The 26017-nt window shown below is 45.4% G+C and overlaps 1 protein-coding gene and 1 pseudogene across 1 annotated transcript in view; one reads left to right on the plus strand and one right to left on the minus strand.

The window, feature by feature from the left end:
* ABHD2 (abhydrolase domain containing 2) overlaps positions 1-26017 on the plus strand; it is a 62743-nt gene that overhangs the window by 30602 nt on the left and 6124 nt on the right. Inside the window, exons 4-10 of the mRNA XM_006905262.3 lie at positions 6834-7009; positions 10059-10226; positions 14682-14865; positions 18949-19041; positions 21312-21422; positions 23421-23490; positions 24364-24448. Coding sequence (XP_006905324.1) covers positions 6834-7009; positions 10059-10226; positions 14682-14865; positions 18949-19041; positions 21312-21422; positions 23421-23490; positions 24364-24448 — 887 coding nt within the window. The remainder of the gene's footprint in view (positions 1-6833; positions 7010-10058; positions 10227-14681; positions 14866-18948; positions 19042-21311; positions 21423-23420; positions 23491-24363; positions 24449-26017) is intronic.
* LOC112484085 lies at positions 9312-9430 on the minus strand (annotated as a pseudogene).

The raw sequence follows: 26017 nt of genomic DNA on the forward strand, positions 1-26017 counted from the left end.
TTATAATGTCATCGCTTGCCATTTCCTGGATTCTTTCATGCACATCAGAGAAAGACATGTGCTCATGTTGAATGTCAGCATCTTAATTCTCATCATCATCTCTCGATTACAAGTGTTTTTAAAGGGCAGTCCGTGCAGATAACGCAGGAACTTCACATTTAGATAGTCCAGCTTCCCCTCACTAAGAATCGTGGCAGATATGATGTGATTTTTCCGCTCTCGTCTTCCCTCCTCCCCACTCCCAGCAGAGATTTTTGAGGTGATTTTGGGCTGAGAAGCAGTGAAAAGGCAATCCTGGGTGGGAGGAAGAGCGAAAAATGACATCTGTGTGTGTGTCCTCCAGACAGGAGGAGGTGAGTGGCAGAGACAGGGACGAAACAAAAGTATTCTGTGTGCTGTGCGTCCGCCTATGTCCTGTTTGCTCAGCACAGGCAGTGTGTTTTCACGTCCATAATTCAGCAATAGGAAAGGTGAGACCAGGGAGCAGTGTCTTCTGCGAACAGTCTGGGCAAGCGGACCGAGTGTGGGAGCTTTGCATTTAGCGTCTGGACTCCAGGACCTGCGATGCTTTCTCAGCTAGGTAACTAACATTTGGCTCTTTGCTGGACTAGTTATTGAATGGATGGCCATTTGTCGGGTGGAACCCTGGAGCCTCTTCATAAACCCCAAGCCCACGTAAAGCATAGTGTCAAAACCAGGGCCGGATAGGGGGAGACAGGGCTGTGCCTCCGTCTTTACATGGGGAAGCCTGACCTGTCCTGAACGCCATTTGTAGGACAGGAAGATAATGGGATCAGATACATTTAACATGTGAATGTAATTCTAGGGGTTTTAACCGGTTTTCTCTGAACCTCAAAATTGAGTTTATTTTTCCTTAGAGCAAAAAAAAAAAGTGTAGTTTCTTTTTAAGAGGTTTTATTGTAACTCACTCTTGTGTCTGTTCTCACTAACATTCAGGTTTTATAGCTTGCACAATGGGTCATAGAGCTGCCGGCTCTGTCCTGTATTTACAAACCAGTTACAGGAACAGAAGATATTTCCTCTCTCTCTTATGGCCGCTTTTGGTCATTTCAGGCAAAAACAAAACAGTCTCTGCATTGGAGTCTTTTCGTGCATAAGCCTGCAATTCAGGAATAGAACATGTAGCAACAACAGTGAAAATGTAATGTGTGACACTGTGAAGAAGTATTCGCCTCCAGTGGGGAATATGCTGTGTTCACAGCATATTTCTGATGCGCCTATTAATGGGTGTTTGGGAAGCTGAATATGCCACTTGCCATTTGAGATGAAAGACCCAAGATATGTGTTCCCGAAGTGAATGCCGAAGCCATTTCCCAGCCTCAGCCTTGCCCCCCAGCAGGTCTGGGGTGACATGGTGCAGGGTCCACTCCACATCTGGCTCCCTGAAAAGAAGGGGTGCTTCCAGGGGGCTGTGACACAGTGGAGAAGTTGGGCAGAGCAGGGCAGGCTTCAGGTCCGTCAGGCTGGAGACGGGGAGAGAGGCCACGGGGGAACAGTAGGGGTCTGTGGGGTGGGAGCAGCAGGAGTCCTGGATTCGAGGCCAGTGGAGGGGAGGCTCTGGCAGGTCAGAATCCAGGATGAGTATCTACAAAATGTCCCCCTAAACTCTAAAGGGTTTCGCCCATCCCTGCTTCCTCATCTCCCCTGTGTGCACATACGGTTGTGCACACACGCGTGCGCACACGCACACACACACACGCCTGGAGCTCAGTTTTCTGACTCCTGGAGCTGCCAGAAGCTTTGCTCCCAGGGCCGCCCTTCCCCTGTGCCCGTCCTGGTTAGTTTATTCTCACTCAGTAAAGTAGGATAAAAAGCCCTCCCTGAATCAGAAACCTCTCTCCTTTCCAGAAGCACCTCCATCCTCTCGCTCTCACTGTCGTCGCTCTCCGGGCTCTCATTATCTTGGGGACATGGTCAGTGTGACTTTATTAAATTCTGGCCTCATCACAGGAGCAATCAAACGTGAACATTCTCATTAATTACCTTCAAATGGGTCTCCTGCAAGAAAAACTACACTAATTTCCAGAAGTTGGTTACAATTGCACAGAAACAAGTAAAATCTAATTAACAGTTTTTTGTTCAATGTATGTGAGGAACACCAGAAAGAAGTTCCAGCAACTTCAATGATCAGTTTGGAGAAAGAGAATTTAATGTAACATTCTGACAGTTGATCAGATAGGAAAAAATAGGCACAAAGAGGTTTGTTATTTTAACTTCTAGTCGAGAGAGCTGATGAAAGTCTTGAGTGTGGCATAGTAAGAAAAGCTCTGGACAGAACCCAGAGACCTGTCCTCAAGTCCTGACTTTGTGACACCAGGCAAGTCCAGACTCTCTTTTTCTCACCTGTAGAATGGGAGGTTTACTGTTGTTCAGAGTCATTGTGAAGCCCAAGTGAGAGACATGACCAGCCCAGTCCTTGGGTGCTGGGAAACGTCCCGCTCCCGGAGACCCTCAGACTCCCTCGGGCTGCTGCAACAAGATGCCAGAGGCTGCGTGGCTTAAACAAGATGTGTTTGTCTTTCTCAGTCCTGGAGGCTGGAAAGTGCAAGACTGAGGTGCCAGCAGATGAGGGGCCTGGCGAGGGCCCTGTTCCTGGCTTGCAGGTGGTCATGTTGTTGCTCTGTCCTCACGGGGCAGAGAGAGAGCTCGTCTTCCTCTTCTTCTAAAGGCACCAGGCTCATCTTGGCTCCCCATTCATGACCTCATCTAACCCTAATCACCTTCCTAAGGTGCCACTTCCAATGCCATCACACTGGAATAGAGGTTCAACATGTGAACTCGGGAGGACACAACATTCGGTCCTTAACACTCCCCGTTACACACTGCGCTACACGGGAACGTCTCAGCCATGGAAGTCTCCCCAGTTCCATTCTTTCTGACCCCACTTCCCACTCTTCAGAGTTATGCTGACATTAAAGAGTTTTCTTTGACAAAAGATTTTCTGGAAGAAATTCTTGAGCCGATTAAGTTCTGTGGTGAATTTTTTATGCAATACTTAAATCTTACCTTCATTGGATTTGTTTTCCGTTTAGATCTTACTACAAAGCTTGGAATCGGTTATTGGTCCGTATTCCATATTCTGACCATGGCTTTTGCTGTAGTAAGTTCTGCTGTGGCAGTTATTTCCACCAAGTTCGTTTCTCTAGGTTAAATTTTGGAAGTCCGTGTGCCTCTTTGAAAACTGGATTCTTCTGTCAGTTTTTAGACAATATTAAATTTTACCACCTGCAGTTTTAACTGTTGCCAACTTTATTCTGATTCGATTCTACCACTAATAGCCATTGTGAAATGAACAAGAGACTGATAATATATATTTATCAACTAATTAATTTTAAAAATTATGTTTAATATTAGAGATAGAGGTGGAAGTAGAGATAGCATAGAAGGAAATGACCTAAGGTCAAAATAGTAGAGATGTTTAATATCATTAATCACTAGGAAAATGCAAATCAAAACCCCACCCAGCATCCCTCTTAAGTTAGTCAGAGTTGGGTTTCGTTTTTTAACCAAAGCATCCTGTTCGAAACACATTTCAAGTGCCAAGGAGTAGCTGCTGATGGGCATTTGGTTCACTGGAAAGGACTTGCTAGGGGTGGGGTGGGAGGCTCAGTCTCAGGCTGAGCCTCTAAACATTTCCTTCTGTGCACGGACTTGTGCGACTTGGTGGGGAGGTATTGGAGAGAAGCGAAGGGAATAATAGCTAAGTCTGGGTTCAACAGCTGGAAAGTGGTTTAATCCAAAACCAAGGGACCCAGGTCCCGTTGAAGGAACTGGTCACTCACAGATTTAGGGCAAAGATGAGCATGAGTCAACTTTTTTCCCAACTGTCTTTTAAACAGCCCAACAACCATCTGTCCTTGTTTATGCAAACTCTATGCCCAGAGCCAGTGTATGTTTGGTCATGGCAGGTGGGAGGTCCAGATTTCCCCTTGAGGTCTTTCCCATGGGCAATTCTGTTAGTGTCGCCAGATGTTGATTATAAATAGGTTCAAGGTTCAGAAGATAAGGACAGGTTGGCCTTTATATTTTATTGTGGTCTAGCTGCTTTCATAGCGACAAGCATTTACTAACCACTGGACAAAATACCCTGTGGGTTAGTAAACTGGAAGACATTGCTTCTGCTTTCAAGGAGCTAGGAATAAACATGCCCAGATACTAATTCTAAGAATAGCTTAAAAAAAAAATGAATGTAGAAGTGTATGCAAATTAGTGTAGTAAAAACTGAATATTGAAACAAGAAGCAAGCTATAAAGTTTTACTGTGGGACATAAATACCTGAATAATGGAGAGATACACCATGTTCTTGAATGGAACAAGTCAAACTTGTACAGATGGCAGTTCTCCCCAAGGGAAAATATAAGGTTGGTGTGTTTCTAATGAAAAATCCCAAGATTTTCATCAGAAAAGCTGTTTCTATGCTTCCTCTGGAAAATAAAATGCCAAAAATCTGTCAAAATTTTGGAAAAGAGGAGTGGAGGAGGCCTGCACTAGCAACTCTCAAAATATTTCGTTCAACTCCATTAGTTAAAGCAGTGTCATATTGTACAAGAATGAGCAAGTAGATCGAACCAGAATAGGAAACAGAAACAAGTCTAAATATTTAATTGAGAACTTAGTGTGTATTAAGAATGACAGTTATTGATAGGGAAAGGGCGGGCTATTTATGATGTAAGGACAATTAGCTAACCGTTAAGAAAAAATGAATTGGATCATATCATGTGGAAAAATAATAGGTGGATTTCAGGGTAATACATTTTTTAAAGCTATGGAGTAATAGAAGGAAATATTAGAGAATGTATTTATAATCGGGTGTTACAATAGCTCTTTTTAAAACAAAATGCTAAACAAAGATTTTACTAAAAAAAACTAACAAATTTAAAAACAAATATAAAAGTTATATAAAATAAAAGATAAAATTAAAATATAGAATAGACTGGGCTAAAATCTTTGCAACACATAATGACTTAATGTAGGAGTGATAAAGAAGATACCTAGAAATCAAAAGGGGAAAGAAAATTATAATAGAAAAATGGACAAAAGAAAAACAGACACACAATTCACAGAAAAGAAATGCAAATGACTAATAAACATATAAATCAGGGGAATACAAATTTAACTAAGAAATTTTTTTTTAACCATAGATCGGATCAACCTTAAATAAGTTTAAATGAAATGCCCATTTTCTATCTATCAAAATGGCCAAAATGCAAAAGATTGATAACACTTGCTATTGTTGAAGGTGAAGAATTGGTGGGAACGTGCATAATTGGTGGGAACGTAAATTGGTCCATCTTTTGGAGGCAACTTAGCGGTCCCATAAAATTTTAAATGCACAGATAGCTCTCAGTTCCAGGCTCGTCCTCTAGGCTAGTTCCGTTTCTCTCCTCAATGGGCAGTCAAGCCCTGGCCTCTTCACAGTGTGGCACCAGGTCCAGGAGGTACAAGCAGAAGCCACCGGGCTTCCGGGCTTCTGAAGGGCTAGGCCCAGATATACACAGCATTCCTTCCAGCACATTCTACCTTCCCAAACAAGTCACAGACCAGCCTACATTCATCGGGTGTGGGGAGGTATCCAGCTCTAAAAGGGACAAATGGCTTATGGAGACAGGAATAGGTAGAATGTGGCAGCTATATTTTCAGACAAACCACCACAGAGGTAGCTTGTCTGGGAACTGGCTTGCTTAAGGTGATAACCTCACTGCTCTTAAGTTTGTGTAGATCTAATGAATTACCAAAATAATAATAATAATAATAATAAAATAATAAACCTGGCTTAATTTAAGAAGGGCTTCTAGAATCATCTGGTCTGATAGAAATGAATGGCATGACTATTAATAAAATGCTCACCACATGGATACGCTACAATGATGAAAGATTGATGTCATTACCATTTTATATTATATGACTCTAGTTTCTATAGAACACAAACCCTGGCTAGCCAGCACGCTTGGAGTCAAAGCTGCAGAAGAGAAACCAACAGCAGTTTCAGTAAATGGGATCATCTTGCACTGTGGTTGTGAACTATAATCATTTTGTAATTGTAACTTGGAGCACCTTGTTTTCCCAGTAACTAACTAGTTTGTGGTTTTTCAGTTTTCTACCAAGGACCAGTCACTCCGTGTTTTCACGAAGCACAGTTGTTAGGGTGTGTCATGCCTTGCTTAGACTAACAAGCCTTTATCCTTCAATAATCCAACAAATATTGACATTGCTCTGTCCTTCCAGCACATTCTCTTCGGCACACAGTGCTCCCCACCCCAAACACACACACGCACAAGGCACATAAAGGCTCTTACAGAAGTTTGCAGCCCTTCCCATGTGACAGAGAGCAGCAGATTTGGTGAATGGAGTAACCACTGCAGCCATGGACTGCCTAATACAGGGAAGGCAAAGAAGTGAGCCTTTAATGAGCGAGGGCACTGTGCTAGCTGTTTTATGTGCATTAGCTCATCTGATAATGAGGCTAACCCTTGTTAAATAGCATGTGTTCGAATGTTACTTGCTTATTTTTATTCTACATTATAGGAATGACCCATGTTGAGTTGCTTAACACCCTAAATTTGAAATCCTGTCTATATAAGCATGCCCTGGTCAATTTCTAAAGCTAATCTGTTGCAGGGTGTATTAATAAATGGGGGAAGGAGGTAAATCGTGGCATGGACATAAGGTTAAAATAAATCTCATTAATGCTTAGTGTACAGAATTTGTCAGGAAACAACTTAAATAGATTGAAAGACTTTTGCTCAAAGCTTCTGCAGAGCATTATTCAAGGAATGTGGAGAAAATTGACTTCTCGTTTCCTTCTGTCTTAGATACATTCCGCCGTTGATCTGGGGGAAAAGTGGACACATTCAAACAGCCTTGTATGGGAAGATGGGAAGGGTGAGGTCGCCACACCCATATGGGCACCGGAAGTTCATCACCATGTCTGATGGAGCCACTTCAACCTTCGATCTCTTTGAGCCCTTGGCTGAGCATTGCATTGGAGGTGAGTGAGTATAGGTCGTATGATTGGGCCATCACTTGGAGAAGGAGCACTAGTCAGTGAGGGAGCACAGTGTACTTGCTCGTGCCACCAACTCTTACCATCCATCATGTCAGGGGTGGTAGGAACTCTGTTGAGACCCATCACTTATGAGCAACTGGCAAGGATTAGCTCCAGCATGTGCCTGCCAGTTGCCACGTACGGCTCTGCAGAAGGTGGTGTTGAGTACAGTTTTTAATGCTCTTGAAAGGCAGAAGCTGGGTGTAAGGGGATGAGGGAGAACTTGGAGCCCAGGACCAGGCCTCGAGTTTGATGACAGTAACAAAAGCCAGACTGTCCTCCATGCTTTATATTTACTATTTTCTCATGTAATCCTCATAAAAGCAAAGCCTCATGATCCCTATGTTACCGATGAGGAAACCAAAGCCCAGTGCTATATATGCTGGTTTTGTTTGTTGCATAACAGCAGATAACAAAGGCTCTCAGGTACCCTCTGCTTAGGTTTCCATGGAGAAAAAGGCACATCAAAGTCGTATTTATCAGGCAGGGGTCTGGGACACCTATTTCTCAGAAGCAACTAGCATTTCCATTGCTCTGTCCAGCCTGCACAATAGATACATCATAAAATGCTTCACAATGAGGACTTGGAGGGAGTGGATTTAGATGGCAGCACCCTTTTAAATGCCGTCCGGACCAGAAGAGAACATGTCTTTCGAGTTGCGTAGTATGCAAAGGCACCTAGTTTGTTGTTCTCTCTTTTTTTTTTAAATAGGAGCTCAATAAATATGTATGAGTAGATTCCAGTAAACATGTCATAGTCCTCAGTTACTTAAAGTAATAGAACTTCTAGCGATGAAGGTTTAATTTATGTTCCCTCTGTCTGGAGTGCTCATCCCCAGACTTTCACGTGGCTGCCTCCTCCTTGCCATTCTGGTCTTGGATGTCACCTCCTCAGAGGGACAGTTTCTGCTTCCCTTGATGACTGTTTCTTTCCAGTAAATCCTTCATGTCTTCCCGCTTTAGTTCTTGATGGCACCTGCCACTCTCTAAACTTATTTGTGTAGCTGTTTAGTATCTGTCTGCTACAATGCCTGACAGCAGACAGATAGTAAACAGCTACAAAAATAAGTTTCCCGGTTACGTGTTTTGTTCCATTTTCCAGTTACATGTTTTGCTCTCTTGTTTCTAACGCTCTTACTTCTACCATTAAAGCACAAATTTTAATTTAATCTTTGTTTTACTCATTCATGTCTTTCTATCACCCCTGTCTCCAGAAAGTGTTAAGAAAGCTGGGTCTGGGGAAGGCAGTATTTGCATCCAAGAAATACTCTTAAGAAAAACAGCCCTTTTTCCTTTTATTATTTTTTTAAAAATTTTTTCTACAAAAGGAATAAATACCCATTTTAGATAGTTTAGATAATACAGAAATATTATGAAAAGAAAATGAAAATCACATCTAATCCTATCACCCAGCATACTACTGTTGATATTTTGTTCCATTTACTTCCTGTTCTATACATTCTTTTTCTAAAATTTGAATTATTATACATTACATTATAAATATTCCCCCATGTCACTGAATGTCTAAAAGTCTTCAAAAACATACTGTTAATGATTGGTTAATAGCCTACAATATGGTCATACTATAATTTAATCATTCTTCTATTGTCGGGTGTTTAGCTTGTTTACAATTTTGCTACTATGGTTAATTCTATGATGAGCATCCTTAATCATAACATTTGAGGCAAGATTCCAAGAATTGGAATTACTAGGTTTATAAAATTTTAAAGATTCTTTATGCGTATTGCATAAGAATTTTTAAATTGTTTTTCTCTTAACTTTTGGAAGGAAAATTTATGATTAGATTTAATAACCTAAACACCGCTTTCCTTTTAAAGGAAAAATATGTATTTGTATTTTCAAGTAGGTAATTCATGCTCATGACAGACTAAACACCACTTTCCTTTTAAAGGAAAAATATGTATTCGTATTTTCAAGTAGGTAATTCATGCTCATGACAGAAAAAAATCAAAGGATGCTGAAGGGTACACAGGGAAAGTCTCAGTCCCCTACCCCTACCCCCACCCACCTCCCTCCCCAGGTACCCACTAGTAGGTTTCTTGGGTATGATTCCATAATTAGTCGATGCTTTATACACATAGATGTGTATCCACACAAATGGCAGCGTATTATAACCCTTTTGTGCATCTTGCTTTTTTTCACTTAATATGTTTTGGAGAGCTTGCCATATTCGTATATATAAAGATGTCTCTTTATTTATTTATTTGTTTGTTTGTTTGTTTAATGCCTACAGCGCCCGGTCTTCCTAAATGGTCTCCCATCCAACCACTAACCAGGCCAGACCCTGCTAAGCTTCCGAGATCAGATGGGATCGGGCATGTTCAGGGTAGCATGGCTGTAGACAAGATGTCTCATTATTTTTAAGGGCTACCTAATATTTCATCACTTGGATGTGCAATAATTTATTTAACTAGACCCCTATTTCTGGACATTGGGTTGTGTTTGATCTTTTGCCATTACAATCTATACCGTATTGTTCTGCATGTGCACAAGTGTACCTGCAAGTAAAATGGCTGAATCAAAGAAGTCTGTGCAAACATGACTATTACTTTTTCTGTTCACCTGTTTGTCCTTTCATACAAAATTTCATACAGAAATCAAGAGTCATGTTTAGAAACTTGTATAGCAGTTGAACAGAATAGTTTTATATCTATTGAATCTAATAATAAAAAGTTGAGATTTATATTTTTTTAATTTCATTTTTTTAAATTAATTTTTAGGATATTTTTCAAAAGTATCTGCCCATGACAGTTGGAAACTTTAAAAAATGACCCTTCCCCATAAAATGTTTGAGAGTTACTAATATATAGACAGCTCCAGCTAGAAGGGAAAGATGATCTTTCGCAGAGAATCGAGTGAAAAGATGTATGTTGAACTTCCTCCTCTTGTTTTCTAAGCCGGTGAAGTGTCACCGTGTCCATTTATAGTGTCACTGTGTGTCGAATATACCAGGGTGTCTCTTCCCCCGTAGGTGACATCACCATGGCCATCTGCCCCGGGATCGCCAACCACAGTGAGAAGCAGTACATCCGAACCTTCGTCGACTATGCCCAGAAAAACGGCTACCGTTGCGCCGTGCTCAACCACCTGGGCGCCCTGCCCAACATTGAACTGACTTCGCCTCGCATGTTCACCTACGGTGAGCAAGGGGCATGGCCGGGCGCGCTCTCCCTTTCTCTGCTCTCACTGTAAGGGCACTGCTGCTGCCTTTGCTACGTGTAGAATTCATGCCCATCTGCAAGAGATGGTGGGGCGGTGGGGCATCCGGATGGGCCCTATAGCCACCCCCATCGCTTAGGGGCGGGAACTGAAGCTCGCAGGGGACAGTCGACTTTTGTTGCTATACCTAAGGTCATTATTGATTTTTAATTATCGTTGCTTTGTGATATGGCCTAATATCTGATAGCATTAACCCTGACCTGACTCGTCACTTCTTCAGAGGGTGCTTTTGTCTCTCTGCCTTTTTTTCTTTCTGTTGAACTTGGAATGATTTTGTCAAATTCTGTGTTGAATTTCTCTGTCAGTCAAGATGGACTAGATTATGCTCTGTAAACAACCCCCAAATCTCATTGGTTTTTAAATCAAAGATTTATTTCTTCCTCACACTACATATCCATCGTGGGTTGGCTAGGTGTTCATATGTCTCCAGCATCACCAACTTCATCCAAGGACCCAGGGTAATAGAGCAGCCACCAGCGGGAGCTTCGCCACCTCAAAGAGAGGAAGAAGCGTGGCTCTTGAAGCTTCCACCTGGAAATGAGGGAGGCCACACCTGCTCACAGTTGACTGGCCAAAGCACAGTCCAGGGCCAAGGCTAACTTTGAGTGGGGCGGTGGAGAGGCATTCTTCCTGGGGAGGAAAAGTCAATTTTGGTCAACTCTAGCACAGTGTATCACAATTTTGAATAGGAGTTTCAATATATAAATTAACTTGGAAAAGTTTATTTTTCTAGCGTTTACTTTTCTCATTTAGAAAATTTTTCTAGCGTTTACTTTTCTCATTTTCTCATATGTTTTCCTTCAAGTCTTCCTGTATTTCTCCCATAAAGAACCCCTAGTTCTCTCTATGTAGGTCAGTGGTTAGCAGCATTAGAATCCCCCTGGGGCGTCTAAGCTTCTTCCCCAGGATTGAGAGCCAAGGATATATACAGGTCTTGCACAGCCCTTGTTTCCTCTTCAGGTGTTTGTTTGTTTTTTTTACTTTTTATTATAGAAATGTTCAAAACATATAAAAATAGAAAGAAAGGTAAAATGAACCCAGAATAAACCCCTGTGTACCTAGCATCCAACCTCAACAATTACTCAGATTATGGCCAGTCTCGCTTCATCTACAAACCACCCCCTCCTTCGTCCCCCTTTCAAAGATTATTTTGGAACGAGTCTCAGCCTGTCATTTCACCCGGGGCTATTTCAGTGCGTAATACTAAGATACACAGACTCTCTGTAAACTGCCTTCAGTTGCTAGGACTACCATAACAAAGTACCATAATCTGGGTGGCTTCAAATACAGAAATTTGTTTTTTCACAGTTATTGGAGGCTAGAAGTCCAAGATCAAGGTGTTGGAAGGTTTGGTTTCTTCTGAAGCTTCTGTCCTAGGCTTGTAGATGCCATGTCTTCACAGAGTAGTTGTTTCTCTGTGAGTCTGTGTCTCTGTGTCCTACTACTCACCTCTTCTTATGAGGACACTAGTCCTATTGGATTAGGGCTCACCCTGACAACCCCTTTAAAGATCCTTTCTCCAAATGCAGTCACCTTCTGAGGTCCTGGGTACTTTCATTCCACATGATTCAGACTTCCTTCTTACCCAGCTAATATTGGTGGCACACCCACCACGTGTCAGGCCCAGCCTGGTGTGGAGGATACGGAGATGACTCAAAGTCTCCAGCCACAAGGAACACCAGTCTCCAGGTCCCTGTGTTTGAGCCTGCTTAGTCATGTTAGTGACATTTGGAGGAAATGGCTTCTGAAATAGTAGCTTTCAGGCAGCCTTAGTTTTGTCTTTGTTTAGGGATGGGAATTTGAGGAAAAGGGTCTTTCCTGTTCTCAGCAGGTTTCCTTTCCAAGATGGCCCCATAGTTCTCATCTCTCTAAAGCCAGGTTAGTGTCTCATATTTCATCTTGGCTTTAAAAAGCTTCAGCAAGATTAGAGACCCAAATCTTGTTACTGGTGCTAATCCCATGAGGATTAAATACATAGAACCTCATTAAAATCCTCCTAGTATTAAAAAGCAGATGGCTGTAGCTCTTAGTGAGAGAGCCCAGGGAGGGGCTCCCAGACACGGAGGGCGTCTGGCAGCTGGCATCAGGTGGAGGCCCCAGGAGGACCCAGCACCTCCCAGAATGCTGGTCCTGGAGCTTGGCAGACACCATGTCCTTGCCTATCCCTTGCCAGGAAGAGAGGCAGCTCTTCCCAAAACACCAGCAGCCTGTCTGGCATTAGGTAGGGCTGGTCCTTTATCCGGATCAGACGTGTTTGGATTTAATTACATCGAAGACCCAAAGTGCCAACACAATTAGCTCTAATTGTCCATCAGCAATATAGCAAATCCAGGTTTTGCAACTGCCTCAGTGACATCTGAACATCATTAGTCTAAAACCTAAGTAAAGATAAATGTGTCTAAAATGAATCAGATGGTGAGAAAGTAAGGTTCTTATTTGGGAAGAAAAAACGTGCAGTAATATTACTTACTTGTAGGTTTGGGGTGCAAGGCAAAGGACTTAGGCTTTGGGGTTCCAAAGCGGGTCCAAAGTCCAACACTCCCACTGACTCGCTGTGTGAGCTTGGGCAAGTCATTTCGTTCCTTTCAAGCTGCTGCTTCCTCTATGTTTGAGTCTCTAGTACAGAGCCTGGAACAGAGCCCATCAGCCTGTAGTTCATTCATGTGGGTAACAACAGAGGCTCATTCAATGTTAGAACAAAACATAAAGAAATTATTAGCCAAGGGCTGAACAAAATTTGACAGAACTCCAAGGAAATGGTGCAGGATTAAAGATTTTAATAACGATGTAAAATAAGTCCCTAGGTACCATTTCTTAAGCAGACAAACAATGTCCCCATAACGAGCTGCACAAACCACTGCTCCAGCATGAGGTTGGTGTGTGGTATCTTTAACACAGGTGGGACTCGTCTAGGAGGATTTAAATGTCTTCTTTTCTTTATTATTATTTACTTCTAGATTTTTTTAACTGGCTGGATTTTTATTGAAAAAGTAGTGTATCTGTGTAGTAAAAGCATTCAAACAGTGCAAAAGTCTATATGCAATGAGCAAAACTGTTTCCCTTTCACTCCAGACCCCCAAGTTCCCCCACCCCCCAGAAAACCAGTATCTGCTACAGTTTTTAAGCACTTATTCAATCAGGTATGTGCGCACGTATAATCCCTTTAAAACCAAGCACACAGGTGAGATGGCGCCTGCCTTCTTCTGCCCTTCGTTTTTGTCTGTCCATAATGTGACTTGGAGTCATTCCAGATCAGCAGATCAGACTCTACATCCTTCTTTTTCACAGCAATTTAACTAGTTCTCTATCGGTGGAAATTCAGGTTGTTTCCAATCCTTTGCTGTTGCAAACAGTGCTGCGGCGGACATTCCTGCACACGTCTTTGCACACGTGTTCGTGCATCTTTGTGCACATCTGTGGTAGGAAGTCCCCAAAAGTGTAACTGCCGAAGCAAAGATCTGTACTTTTAAAAACAGGTGCAAAATCCACATTCACTCCATGCTAGTCTGTCCTGTGCACACTTCTCGCCAAAACTTCTAACTTCTCCGTGAGGTTTTATTTCAGGTCGGCTCCCCGCAGAGTCTGGGGTGGGGCCTTAGAAGGCCTGTGATGAATTCCTTCACCCGCGTGTGGCCACTGACCTCCTCCTCTTGGCAGAGCTGCTGAGGCATAATGTGACTTTACCAGCTTCCCCGGGGGCACCCGTGGAGATCATTGCTCCTGGGCAAACCGGGCCCAAACACCTTCTGTGTTCATGGGTCTCTTCTGTGTATTTCTGAATGGGTCTGCTTCCCTTGGCACCCAGCGCTTACGTCACTGAGGACTCTTTACCCTAATCCTGCAGAGCATCCCGGCCGTCCCTCTGGACTGAGTTTGTCTTTCCTTCCCTCCCCCACAAGAAGATCCTGTAAATAACATCCACTTGGTACTTTTCTTAACACTATGAATCATTGTACACATGGGTACAGCATCCTATTTTGTAGCCTAAGAAGCTAATCCCAAAGGGATTTGCTCTTGCTTTTGTTTGTATCTGTGTGCGAACATACACACTCACGCGCACTCTGAATCTCTTTTGATTTCCATGAGCATCCAGACATTTCTTAAAACCCACCTTTAAAGGCACATTGCACACCTGTCTGCTTGATATGTGGTACCTCCCCTCATGGGTGCTACCAGGGCTGGGGCATCTGGGAACTTCTCCCCAGGCAGCCAGTGAGAACTGTCTGTGTGTACGTCTCTCGCTGCGCATGCGCACACACACGTAGTGTTCTCTGTTAGTGTCTTGGCACCCACTTAGTATCAACCCTCCAGCTCACATTTTCTCCAGTCTTCATTGCACCTAGCGTGATTGCGTGCCCTTCCTCTCTGCCCCCAGGTTGTACCTGGGAATTCGGAGCCATGGTGAACTACATCAAGAAGACTTACCCCCTGACCCAGCTGGTCGTCGTGGGCTTTAGCCTGGGTGGTAACATCGTGTGTAAATACTTGGGGGAGACTCAAGCAAACCAAGAAAAGGTCCTGTGCTGTGTCAGCGTGTGCCAGGGGTACAGCGCGCTGAGGTGAGTGATCCCTACCCCGTGCCCCTACTTCTTCCTTCCGCCGAATCCTTCAGTCAAGTACTCATTTGCTGAGATGCCCCAACGTACCAGGCGCTGCTCTGTGGCCACAGGAAATGCTGTGGCAGACTGAGCAGAAGTTTGTGGGTCTTTTGCTCCCACATACACTGAAGTTGTCCTGTCAGACCCCTTAAACCTGGGGTGTGCAGCTGTATGTTGGGATCGGATGTGTAATTCGGTAAGCTGAAGCCCCCTTACATCTGCCATCTCCCTGTGGGGTCTCTGCAGGGGACCTAACCTGCTCCTGCTCCAGGAGCTTTGTACAGCTGTGGGTTTATGAAAGAACGCAGGAGACAGGCAAACCAGAGTCTGGCAGCTGAGACTTCTGACCCCAGATTCCTCCAACCTGTGCAAGAGTTGCGTCTCAGATGGCATCGGACGGGATCTGTAGAAATCACTTAATCTGTGCCCTCACCTTCAAATATTCTTCTTTCTTAGGCGTCCTAGACATCACCATGAAGGAGATGACCTGCTGATAAGCCCCTTAGTCTCCTAGCAACAGAGCCCCACAGGATGAGTCCTAGAGGGGCATTACTGTCTGCTCTGAGTACCCCTCAGGATCAGTGTTGTCCCAGATCTCTGGAGAGTCACACCACACACACACACACACACACACACACACACACACGCACACACACACACATGCACACATGCACGTACACTCTTCACACATCTTTCCAAATTCTTCAAATGCATTCATATTTCTTTCTGTACTCACTCTACATAATGACTTTTGTATTATAAATGGATATGACCAATTACTAAAGATCTCTTGAAGAAATGAAAATCATACAAGAAAGTAAAAAAAAAAAACCACCCTCACTGATCCAGTCTGATGCCAGTCAGTCCTTATCGTTATTAACGAATCCCGCCTTTTTGCCTCACCTATATCTCTCCTGGTGTAGTGTAAACCCATTTCATCATGTTCTCATGGATGGAGCTATGTTATTTCTAAAAATATCTGGAATTTGAAACCAGCACATCCAAACAGCTAATGCAGGCCCAGAATTCAGCCTCTGCCTGAGACTTAAAGTTGGCCCAAAAGGAGGATTTAAATGTACCCAAAAGTAGGCACGAAAGACATCCTGGATGGAGCCTTCCCTGAGTTCTAGGGCCAGGGCCGGATTTCCAGTTTTCCTCACCTGCAGTATGGGGATGACAGTAATAATAAATGGTGCCTGCCTCGTAGTGCCATTGTGAAGGCCGTGAGAGTTAATGCGTGTGAACTACTTAAAGCAGTGCCAGGTATGTAGCAAATGAGTCAGTGACTATTAATTATCACCAGAATTAATCACTATAAAATCAGAAGTAGCTTAGATCAGTGGATCACAAAGACCAGCCTGGTGAACTAGTGACTGTCTCACTTCCTTAAGAATCACTTGGAGGATCATGTCAGAAATAGATTCAGTTCCTTGGACCCACCCCTGGAGATTCTGATTCATCAGTCTGGGGCATATGGCCAGGAGTCTGTATTTGAACACATTTCACAGGCGGCTTCTGATATTTAGCCACGTTTAGCAGTTACTGGGCCTGGGGACCTCAGCGGTCTCTCCAGCTACAGTATGGCAGGACTAGGTTAGTCCCCTTGTCCTCCTGTTGGAGGACACCTTCACTCCCCTTCACTCCCCTCTGTGCTCTGGAGGGCCAGCTAGAAGGACACGTTCCTTTATCTTGACTTGACCAGAAATATTCAAGTCCTAATTCATAGTCATCATACAACCAGAGTTAATGAAAGTCCCATCCTGCCCAGTCACTGGAATAGTAGACAAGTAAGGAAAGGACCTGCCTGCCATCAGACTGAAGGGAGCAGGGTCTGCCACTGCATCTGCTCTCACCTGGTGAATGGTCCAGTTTTCGGCAAGCCTTCTATCTTGTATAAAATCGGAATTGCTAGAGTCCCTTCCTCAACCAAGTGCCCTGAAATTACTGTGGATACCAACTTCGTGTTTAGAGAGCACTGAGTCTGATAAGTAGGAGGATGGTAGGACAAGTTTGTTTTCATTTTTTTTTCAGCAGTCTTTAATGACAGCGGCTTTATTTCATTTTGCTGCAGTAGCGCCATCTGCTGTTGGCAAGAGCACATGATCAGCACATTTGGCGAACTAAGGTGTTAGAACTAAGGCCAAGAAGGTTTAAGAAGCTGCGGGGTAAAGTGATGGTTGCCAGAGGGGCAGGGGTGAGGGGGTGAGAGAAGAGGTGAAGGGGATAGGAGTTATAAAGTAAACGAGTCACAGGGATATGGTGTACGGCACAGGGAATATTGTCAATAGTATCATAATAGCTATGCACGGTGACAGGTGCTTACTAGATTTGTTGTGGTGATCACTTAGAAATGCTGAATAACTGCTGCCTTGAAACTCAAATGATATCGTATGTTAACTGCAGTTTAATTTTTTAAAGATACTGGTTTTTTTCCATAAAGAAGCGAGGAAACTATAATCTGAGGTGCTATACATTTTGCAGACATGGTCCATATCGCCCCTCTTTGAGACCTCAAAGATCTTCACACTTGCAATTACTAATTGTCGCATCAGTCTCCGACAACGGGGAGAGAGAGGCACTTCATCCTCTAGAGCACAGAGAACCAACGCTAGGGCCGAGATCCGGTGGCCCAGCACAGGGAAACAGGTGGCAGGCAGGTCGGGGACGCCATCCCCCTGACTGTGCTGGTGTTGCCGCCCGGGGTTCAGTCTCCTCAACATTTTCATGAGAGCTACTCACTGAAGGACAGTGCCTTACTTTAAACCAGTGTAACCTTTTTTTTTCCTGCCAAGGCTTGAGGGCAATGAGCCTTCTCAGCATTGGGATGATGGCAGCCATGCTTCTTTTATGCCAACATGGAGCAGGGAGGGCTCGTCTGCCTGGGAGTCCATGCTTCTGGTAAATCCTTCCTAGCTGAGTCCGCAGCACCGCTTGTCAGTGACCCATCCCCTTCCTCTGGCTTCTCTCCCCGTTAGCGCACCTCCCCTCTAGCTAGCGCCAGTTCAAGGCTCAGAAGCCAGCGCCCGCTTGCTGTAGTTAGCAAAGTCTAGCTGCTGCCTCTAAACAGGCTCACGTTCGTGATGTGCTGAACCAGTGAAGGAGGGACACAAATGCCCTGAAACTACATGGTATCCAGCTAACTTCACATGTCCCCTCAGCATAAATAGCCGCCCACCAGCCCTGGAAATGTGTGTGGTCAGACTCAGTCTGACTCTCTGGTTTGATTAAGCATTTGAAACCTTATGAATTCTGAAGCCGTTCTTAACACCATTAGTTGGCCCGCTCTCCTGGCCTAGAGAATTCCCTAGAGAATCCCCTGTCTCCAGAATTCTATCCACCATTAACCGAAGCAATGAAGACACCACCGACGTCCCCCAGAGTGGCCTCTGTCAGGCCTGTGATAGAACTGTCTAGATTCTTCAGCCGTAGAGCAATGGGTGTGTGAAAATGGATTCTCTAGTTCAACCCCCTGGTTGATAGTTGAGAAAACAGGCTTGGAATGGAGGAGTGTCTTGTGCAGAGTTTGGCAAAATACCCAGAGGGGTCAGACGGGCCATAGTTCAAGTTCCTGCTTCAGTTGAGCCCTGCGGCGGCAGCTGCGTTTGGGGCTTATACCAAACAGCAACAAAGGTTTTTTTAGCTGTTTCCCTGTACTGTGCCTCTCCACACCCACCCTCCCCTTACACATTCCCCTCATTAAACTGGAAAAACGTGCTTGCAGGGCAGGAAGCGAAATAGGGGAAGTGTCCAAATGGCAGTTGAAGCATCTTTGGTACCGACAGGTTCTGTGACTCAGAAGGGGCCATGGTGCTGGAAGAGGCTGTCGGGAGTGTCACCAACAGCCTGTGGCCCTGGAGAGCTCTGTCTGGGGCCTCACATTCAGCAGTGCACTTTCGATGTCTCCAGAGGTTTCTCTACAGATAGTTTGGGTATCGCGGAAGTCCCCTTTTCCGCCGTAGGGAGCCAGCGTTCTCCAGTGACAAGAGCCGCTGCCACCACGTCCTCTCCAGGTCGCAGCCCCTCACTCCCCTTGTGCTCCTCCAGGGTGCAGGAAACCTTCATGCAGTGGGACCAGTGCCGGCGCTTCTACAACTTCCTCATGGCCGACAACATGAAGAAGATCATCCTCTCGCACAGGTGCGTCACCTTCCACTCCCTCTTGGGAGACATAGTCCTTTCTGAGCTGATTTCTGAGTCACTAAAAGCCAGGACTCAGTAGAGGTGGTGCAGATTCTCTGCTGACTGCTTGCGACTTGGTTATAAACCAGCTTGTCCCCGGCTCCCAAATTCACCAGATAACTTTCTGCTTTCATAATTCCCAGTAAATCCAAGACGAGAAACCAGTTCCACACCATTCTTTTCCCAATTTGGGTGGTCCCGAGGGTGGCCGATCATTGTAGAGGAACCTCTCTTCTTAGGATGCTTGTGTTTAGAGATTAAGAATCCTTCTCTGCTGCCTCCTGCGGTTCTGACCAAGCAGCAGGGCAGCGGGAGTCCAGCTCCTGGCGCCAAGCCTGGTGTCCGCTCATCACCATGCTCCTCCTTCCGTCTCTTCCCATCGCTTCTGCTCAGAACCCTTCAGCGGCTTAGCCCCTGACGGGTGCTTAGAGCAGGGCCTGGCGTGCAGTCGCCCTCAGTAAATACTGGCGATGATTCATCATACGATTATCATGGATATCTTCTCTCCCTCCCCCACTCCCACTCCTCCCCGACCGTCCAGCTCATGCCGCGCGCTCTCCGGCCTCTCCCACCGCACTGTGCCCTTGGGAGAGTGCCCTTCCCCTCGTGTGCGTGTCCAGACCCAGCCTAGCCTTTCAGGTTCATCTCAGTTCTCTCCCTCCATGAAGCTGGCTCTCCAGCCCCAGCTGGCTTCTCTGCTGCTTCCCTGGTTTGAATCCTATGTCTGGAACTAAACCACAGAGCCCTGATTCCCTCCCGAGCCTGGCGCATAGCAGGCTCTCAAAAAAACACAGTTTTAGGGGTTTTTGATGCCACCCTAGGAAAGGCAATCTGACTGAACGATCAGTTTCTTATTCTCTTTTTTTCAACAGTAGAAAGAAAAGTGGTACTGCCCATCCTGGCCACGAACCCCAGGCTGGGCTTCCTGCAGGCAGGTTCACATGGTGCCCAGGCAAAGCTGGTGCTTGTACTGGCCCGGTAGAGGGCGGGGAGAGATTTATGTCTCCCAGGCTGGCAGGACGGAAACCATTTCCACTCAGCTCATGGTGTTGGAGCATCAGTTAGTTGGGTGTGGCTCGGCCAAGGTTTGGACAGGTCTGGGGATTTGCAAAGATTCCAGAAGGGGTGAAGCCAGGCCTCTGACACCAAGTCCAAGTCCTCCGTCTGCCTTTCCACACCTCTGGAATGGACAGTGCCTCCTCCCAGGAAATGTTTGATATGCTACCGGCCCAGACTTGGCAATATTAATTAGTCCATACAGAAGGTCCACCCTGTACTTCTTAGCAAATTGGGAGAGTACTTTGGATGTGCTCTAAGTGTATTTACATTTTTAAAATTTACTACAGATAGCTAAACATCTCAAGATTTTAAGGATACTTTTTTTTTTTATCAACATTGTCCTTTTATTTTTCCACTTTTATAGAGATATAATCGATACACAGCACTGTGTGACATAGGGACATTTTAATTCTCTCCATAGGTATATAATCTTCCTAATAATTTTTTGGGGAAAAGAATTAATGTTAAAGAAGCTTATTTCTCTTCTTGGGAAAGGTGAATGGAAACCAGAACATTTTGTTTCCATAATGGTTTTTCTCATTCTAGAGCCAAACCTCAAACCAAACTCAGTCTTCTTCCAGCTAACGGGTTGGAGAGCTGTCAATGTACCCAAAAGCTAAATGTGTTAGCCACTGTCTTCCTTGTGAAGCGACAGAAACAACTCATAAAGAGAATGTGGTTCCTCATAGAGAGGGGGCAGTGTCACCACCAGTGTAAAGACGAGGCCCCCACTGTTTGACCGCCCACCGAGACCTCCCCGCTCGCAGTGAAGGTTTTGTAATTGTCACCTAGACCCAGCTCCAACCTTGAGTTTGTCTAGTTGCCCCTGAAAATGAAAACAAGTTCTTGCCATCCATCTTTCTGCAGTTATTCAAAAGTCAGCAGTGCCAGCTCATCCTCTGAGACATTCTGAGGTCTAAAGGTGTATATTTCTAACTTACCCAGCTATGCTTTGTCGGAGACTGTCGCCTGGCTTGCTTCTGGGCAAGGAAGCAGGCTCTACTGTGATTATTGTCTGCATTAAAAGTTTTTTAATCAAATTTTTTTTTCAACTTTATTGAGGTAATTGACCAATAAAACTGTAAGATATTTTAAGTGTAGAAATGTGATGGTTTGTTTGATTTTTCATCTGCTGCTTATTCTCTGTTTGCTTTTGTGTCTTATTGTAGACAAGCTCTTTTTGGAGACCACGTAAGGAAACCCCAGAGCCTGGAGGACTCGGACTTGAGCCGCCTCTACACAGCCACGTCCCTGATGCAGATCGATGACAACGTGATGAGGTGTGTCCACTCTCAGGGACAGGGGCCAGGAGGGAGGCTGCAAGCCAGTGCGGCCCAGTACGAGGGTTTTGCCCTGCTCACTGCAGTGTTAAGGGTTTTTTTTTCCTTTAAATAAGTGTCCAGTATTTAAAAAACAGAAGATTTCACAGAAAATTGCAAGTTTCTAGATCCTCTTGGAAAATAAGAAGAGGATCTGCACACTCGTTCTGCATCCCCACATGGCATAACCAAACGTGAACTGGGGCCGGGGGCGCGCACGCCCTGGTCATTTACGTCCTCACCCTGCCTGTGTACTCGACGCCGGGCAGGGATCAGGAGCCACATGACCTGCATTTGCAGTGGAGTAGAAGGAAAAGGAAATCATTTTTGTACCTATCTGTGTCTCCATCAAAAGTAAAAAAACAAAAAATAGACCAAGAGGGCTGTGTGTTGCCAGTAAAATGGCCCAAGCCTCTATGGGGACATGAAGACGCTCCTCTGAGTGTAGCGCACAAACTCCGTCCACCTCACTCCTTTACCCACCCCCAGCCCGGCCCCTCCGGGCCCCTGAGATTGAGACCCTGACAGTGTCCTCTTTCCCCCGTACCATTAGTTTCTGATTGAAATTAGTCTTAGATGGAAAAGGTAAAGTTGATCTCTGACCTCATTATTCTCCTTTTGAAAAGTCACCCTTTTATTTAATGATCATCTGATGCCTTTAGGCATGGTTTAAAGCAAGCTAGCGTTCGTTCATCCAGTACATAGGCAGATACTGACCTGAAAGCATGGGATCTGTACTTGTCCTCCTTATGGGCTCTTGGTACCCTTCTTACACCGACTAACCTTGAAAGTTACCTGTTAACAGTTACTCAAAGGAAATAGAAACTAGGAAGTTGTCACTATATTCAGAAGGTGAGAATGAATTTTATCCACCCTCACTTCAGATGTATGTGCAACTTTATTGTGGTCTCTAATGAGAAAAAACAAAACTATTTCAACTTCCCATTCATCTTCTGAATTTTTTGAATCCTAAATAAAAATGGTCTTCAACTCTCCCTAAAGCTCTTCCGTTCTAACAATGCTGGGCAGCAGCAGTTTTCATGATGTTCACCAGTTTGTGAGGGTGGCTCCTCACAAACCTGTCTCTGGTGACCCTGGAAGACTGGGAGGGCTTTTCTGGCCCACTGGGTTTGCAAAGGGAACTGATTTCATGAAGACAGATGTCCTGGAGATGATCTTGGCACATGGCCTTCTCCCTAAGGAGCCCTGATGGTCCAGCTCTAGCTTTCTGGGTCCTTCCCAGGCAGAGTTGTATCTGGAGCCTGGTGGCAGATCCATAGCTTTGGGGGAGACGGGAGAGCTTGATGACTCTAGTCAGAAAAGAAAACCCAGGGGCCATAATTCGCGTCAGGAAGAAATTCGGTTCTCAGAGAGCCTCTGGCCTGGGGTTGACTCAGCCTGCTGGTCTCAGAGCTCCAGGCTGACCTGTGCCAGGCTGCTTAGAGCACGGGGTGGAACCACACCAACGGTTTTGTTAAATGTTAGCTTATCTCTGACTGCTACTCCACGGGTGACTGTGAATCCCCCATTTCTATTACTCGATACATATTTGACTCCAATTCACAGTGGTCCAGGTTGCTCTGCCAGGAAGAAATCTGTTATAAAGCAAGTTCTAATAAATGCCTTTGAATTTCAATATTCTTAGTGTTTACAGTGACATCTGGCTTTATACCACCTTGAAAGATGTAACATGTGCCAGCAATTACTAAAGATAACACTAACTGGGTAATTACTCTGGGCCGGCACTAATGTTATAAATCTCACAGCGCCATTAAGGAAGATCCTGTCCTTAGCCCCATTTTGAAGAAGAGAAGCTCAGAGAGGTTAAACCCTTGGACTAAGTATATTCTACTAATACGACAAGTTAGTGTGGGAACTGGAGCAGAAATAAAATCCACTCAGCATTCCGATCTTATGACAAGTATTGTTGTGTTATTTTTCTTTGTGTGTGTGTCTCAGGAAGTTTCATGGCTATAACTCCCTGAAGGAGTATTACGAGGAAGAAAGCTGCATGAGGTACCTGCACAGGGTAAGTGCCATCACCGACTCCGAGGGAGCAGCATCTCAGAATTAGTGTCACTCCATCCAGCTTCACGCTGCACTAACAAGCACCCCTGTTAAACTTCCCTGCTGGAAGCTCAGCCAGAATCCGGCTCTCAGCGCTCCAGTTGTTGACTTGGGTTTATTATCGAAGCAAACCCTGTCCCTCTGTGACCTCCATGTGTTAATCCCAGAGCCGCCCCTTTGCGCAGCGCAGAACCAGTCTGCTCCTGTGTTTGTGTAAAGGCCCTTAAAATTGCCGCAACGCCCATTTTTTTTCCCCGTCGTCTTCCTTTGACGGTGTAGTCCTGCCTGGTTCCTGCCATCGTTCCACACGGGAGATCACGTAGCTTTCTTACTGCAACCCCGCCAGGAGCTTCCCGATGTCCACCAGCCTGCTCCTCTTTCCTACCTTCAGCCTCTTCTTGAAAGGCTCCTTTGTCTAGAAGGAAGCACACTCCGTTTTTTCTCGCTGCAATATAAACTGAATGAGTATGCATGTAACTCTGCAAAGTCATTTTTCTGACACGTCTGGCTGATCTGAAACGCTGAAGATCATCAGAAGTATTGTGCCAGCGAGCACCTTAGAGCTTTCACCCTCCTGGTGCTGTCAGAGCACGTGGGTCACCAAGGACATCGGGAGCTTTGCTCCTGCGCACACCTGCCAGGGCTGTAGTCACAGCAGCAGCTAGAAATCGTGCCACTGCCAGGGAATCCAAGGCGTTTTTAACTCAGCTGTTCAGCAAACTGGGCAGTGGCCTGCTTCCCTTCACTTCAGAGTCACGTCCGATAGATTTGAGCCGTGAATCAGTGGGGTCTAAAGGGAATTGGTCGTTTAATCTTTTTCATTTTCTTGTTTCAGATTTATGTGCCTCTCATGCTGGTTAATGCAGCTGACGACCCCTTGGTGCATGAAAGTCTTCTAACCATTCCAAAATCTCTTTCAGGTAAGTGTTTTTCCTGCTGCTCCCTCAACCACTCAGCAGAAGGTGACAGAAGTTACCGTGGCAGAATTACTGCCACGGTAAGTTGTTACCTTCACCACGCTGTCACCTCCCATCAGTGTTCTTATTCAGTGTAGCCTGATAGTCTGGGGGCTGTGATGGGACCTGGGCAGAGCCTCACTGTGTCCTCTCCTGGTGCAAGAGTCAGGCCCATCATTTATATCCGTAGCCAACAGCGGTTCGCCAAGTCCCCTGGTGTTCTGGGAAATTATTGACCCATGAAAATGGTTCCATTAAGTCTGAGAGTTTGACTTTAAAAGATACTTAAACTTAAGGCTTGACCTGAAAACCACCAAAAAACAAAAAAGCCAGTTCTGCTACCTCTCGTGACAGTCAGCCTCTCCATCTGCTTTGAGGATAAAAATATAAGCAACCGAAAAAGCAAAGACTGTTGCTCGTGGGAATGCGATTGCGCTTCCGGCCAGTGCAGTCTCCGTCCACACCGAATAGGAGCTAAAGGAGGAACTAGAAAGAGGGTAGCAGAAGGACACCCTTGGGAATTCCAAAGTGGCTTTGCACTGAAATTCAGATCCCTAGGACCTCATCTCCACCCTCCACGTTTCCTCTGTAAATATCCTATGTTGACCACAGGGAAGAGGGATGCTTCTGGTTCTCTTAGAAGCTAGAAGAATAAATAATCCAGCAAACAGAGGACCCTCGCCCAGCCACCAGAGAGCTCTCGGGCACCGCTCAGAGTAGATGCTGGTGTGCAGCGGGTGTGTGATGTGATACGAGCTCTCTCCCGTCAGCCCCCTGCACAGAAGTAGCCCACTCCGCCTCGTGGGCAGCAGACAGAGTAGGCAGCAGCGTCTGCTTTCTTCCGTGCATCTAAAGTAACAGCCACAGCTCTACTGCTGCCACACAGAAATGCATGCAATAGCGACCGGAAGGAGAAGAATAACGAGGGTCAGACAAGTAAAGAGCCCTGGAGAGCCACAAGTGTGCATGCCAGGAAGCGCCCCGTAGGCCCGGAGTAGCCAGCAAGGGACCCCTGTCTGTTATTCCCCCTGGGAAGACAGCCACTCCCTGCAGTACCTGCTTGTCCTGGCTGCCCACTCTGTACCATCTGCAGTAATGGCCTTTACTAGCCCGTGTGCAACTCACCTAACTCATGAGGACAAGTCCAGGTTAGTCATTCTCAGGATGGCCTTTCAGCATGTGAGAACTTGGGCATCTTTTAACACCACTGGCAGCTTTGTGTTTCAGTCTTAAAAGATACAGGTCTGTAATGAAAAATCATCGACTTCATTGAGTTCACATTGCTCTCCAATAAATGCCAGTATAAATGCTGTGCTGCAACACCTCCCTGAGAGCCTGCCCCCTCCCCCTCCCCCGCCCCCAGGACTCCCCCACCCCGCGCAGCATGGGCACTGTCCGGGGCCTGGCAGAGGTACAGAATCTCTGCCCCTTCCCCAGGCCTGTGAAAGCAGGATGTTGTGCATTTCGAGGGACAGCCGGAGATTGGATGTGCACAGTTGGGAAGCCCTTGGCTGTACAGTGTATTCTCATATG

This window comes from Pteropus alecto, unplaced genomic scaffold (genome assembly GCF_000325575.1).
Source record: "Pteropus alecto unplaced genomic scaffold, ASM32557v1 scaffold60, whole genome shotgun sequence".
Classification (NCBI taxonomy): domain Eukaryota; kingdom Metazoa; phylum Chordata; class Mammalia; order Chiroptera; family Pteropodidae; genus Pteropus; species Pteropus alecto.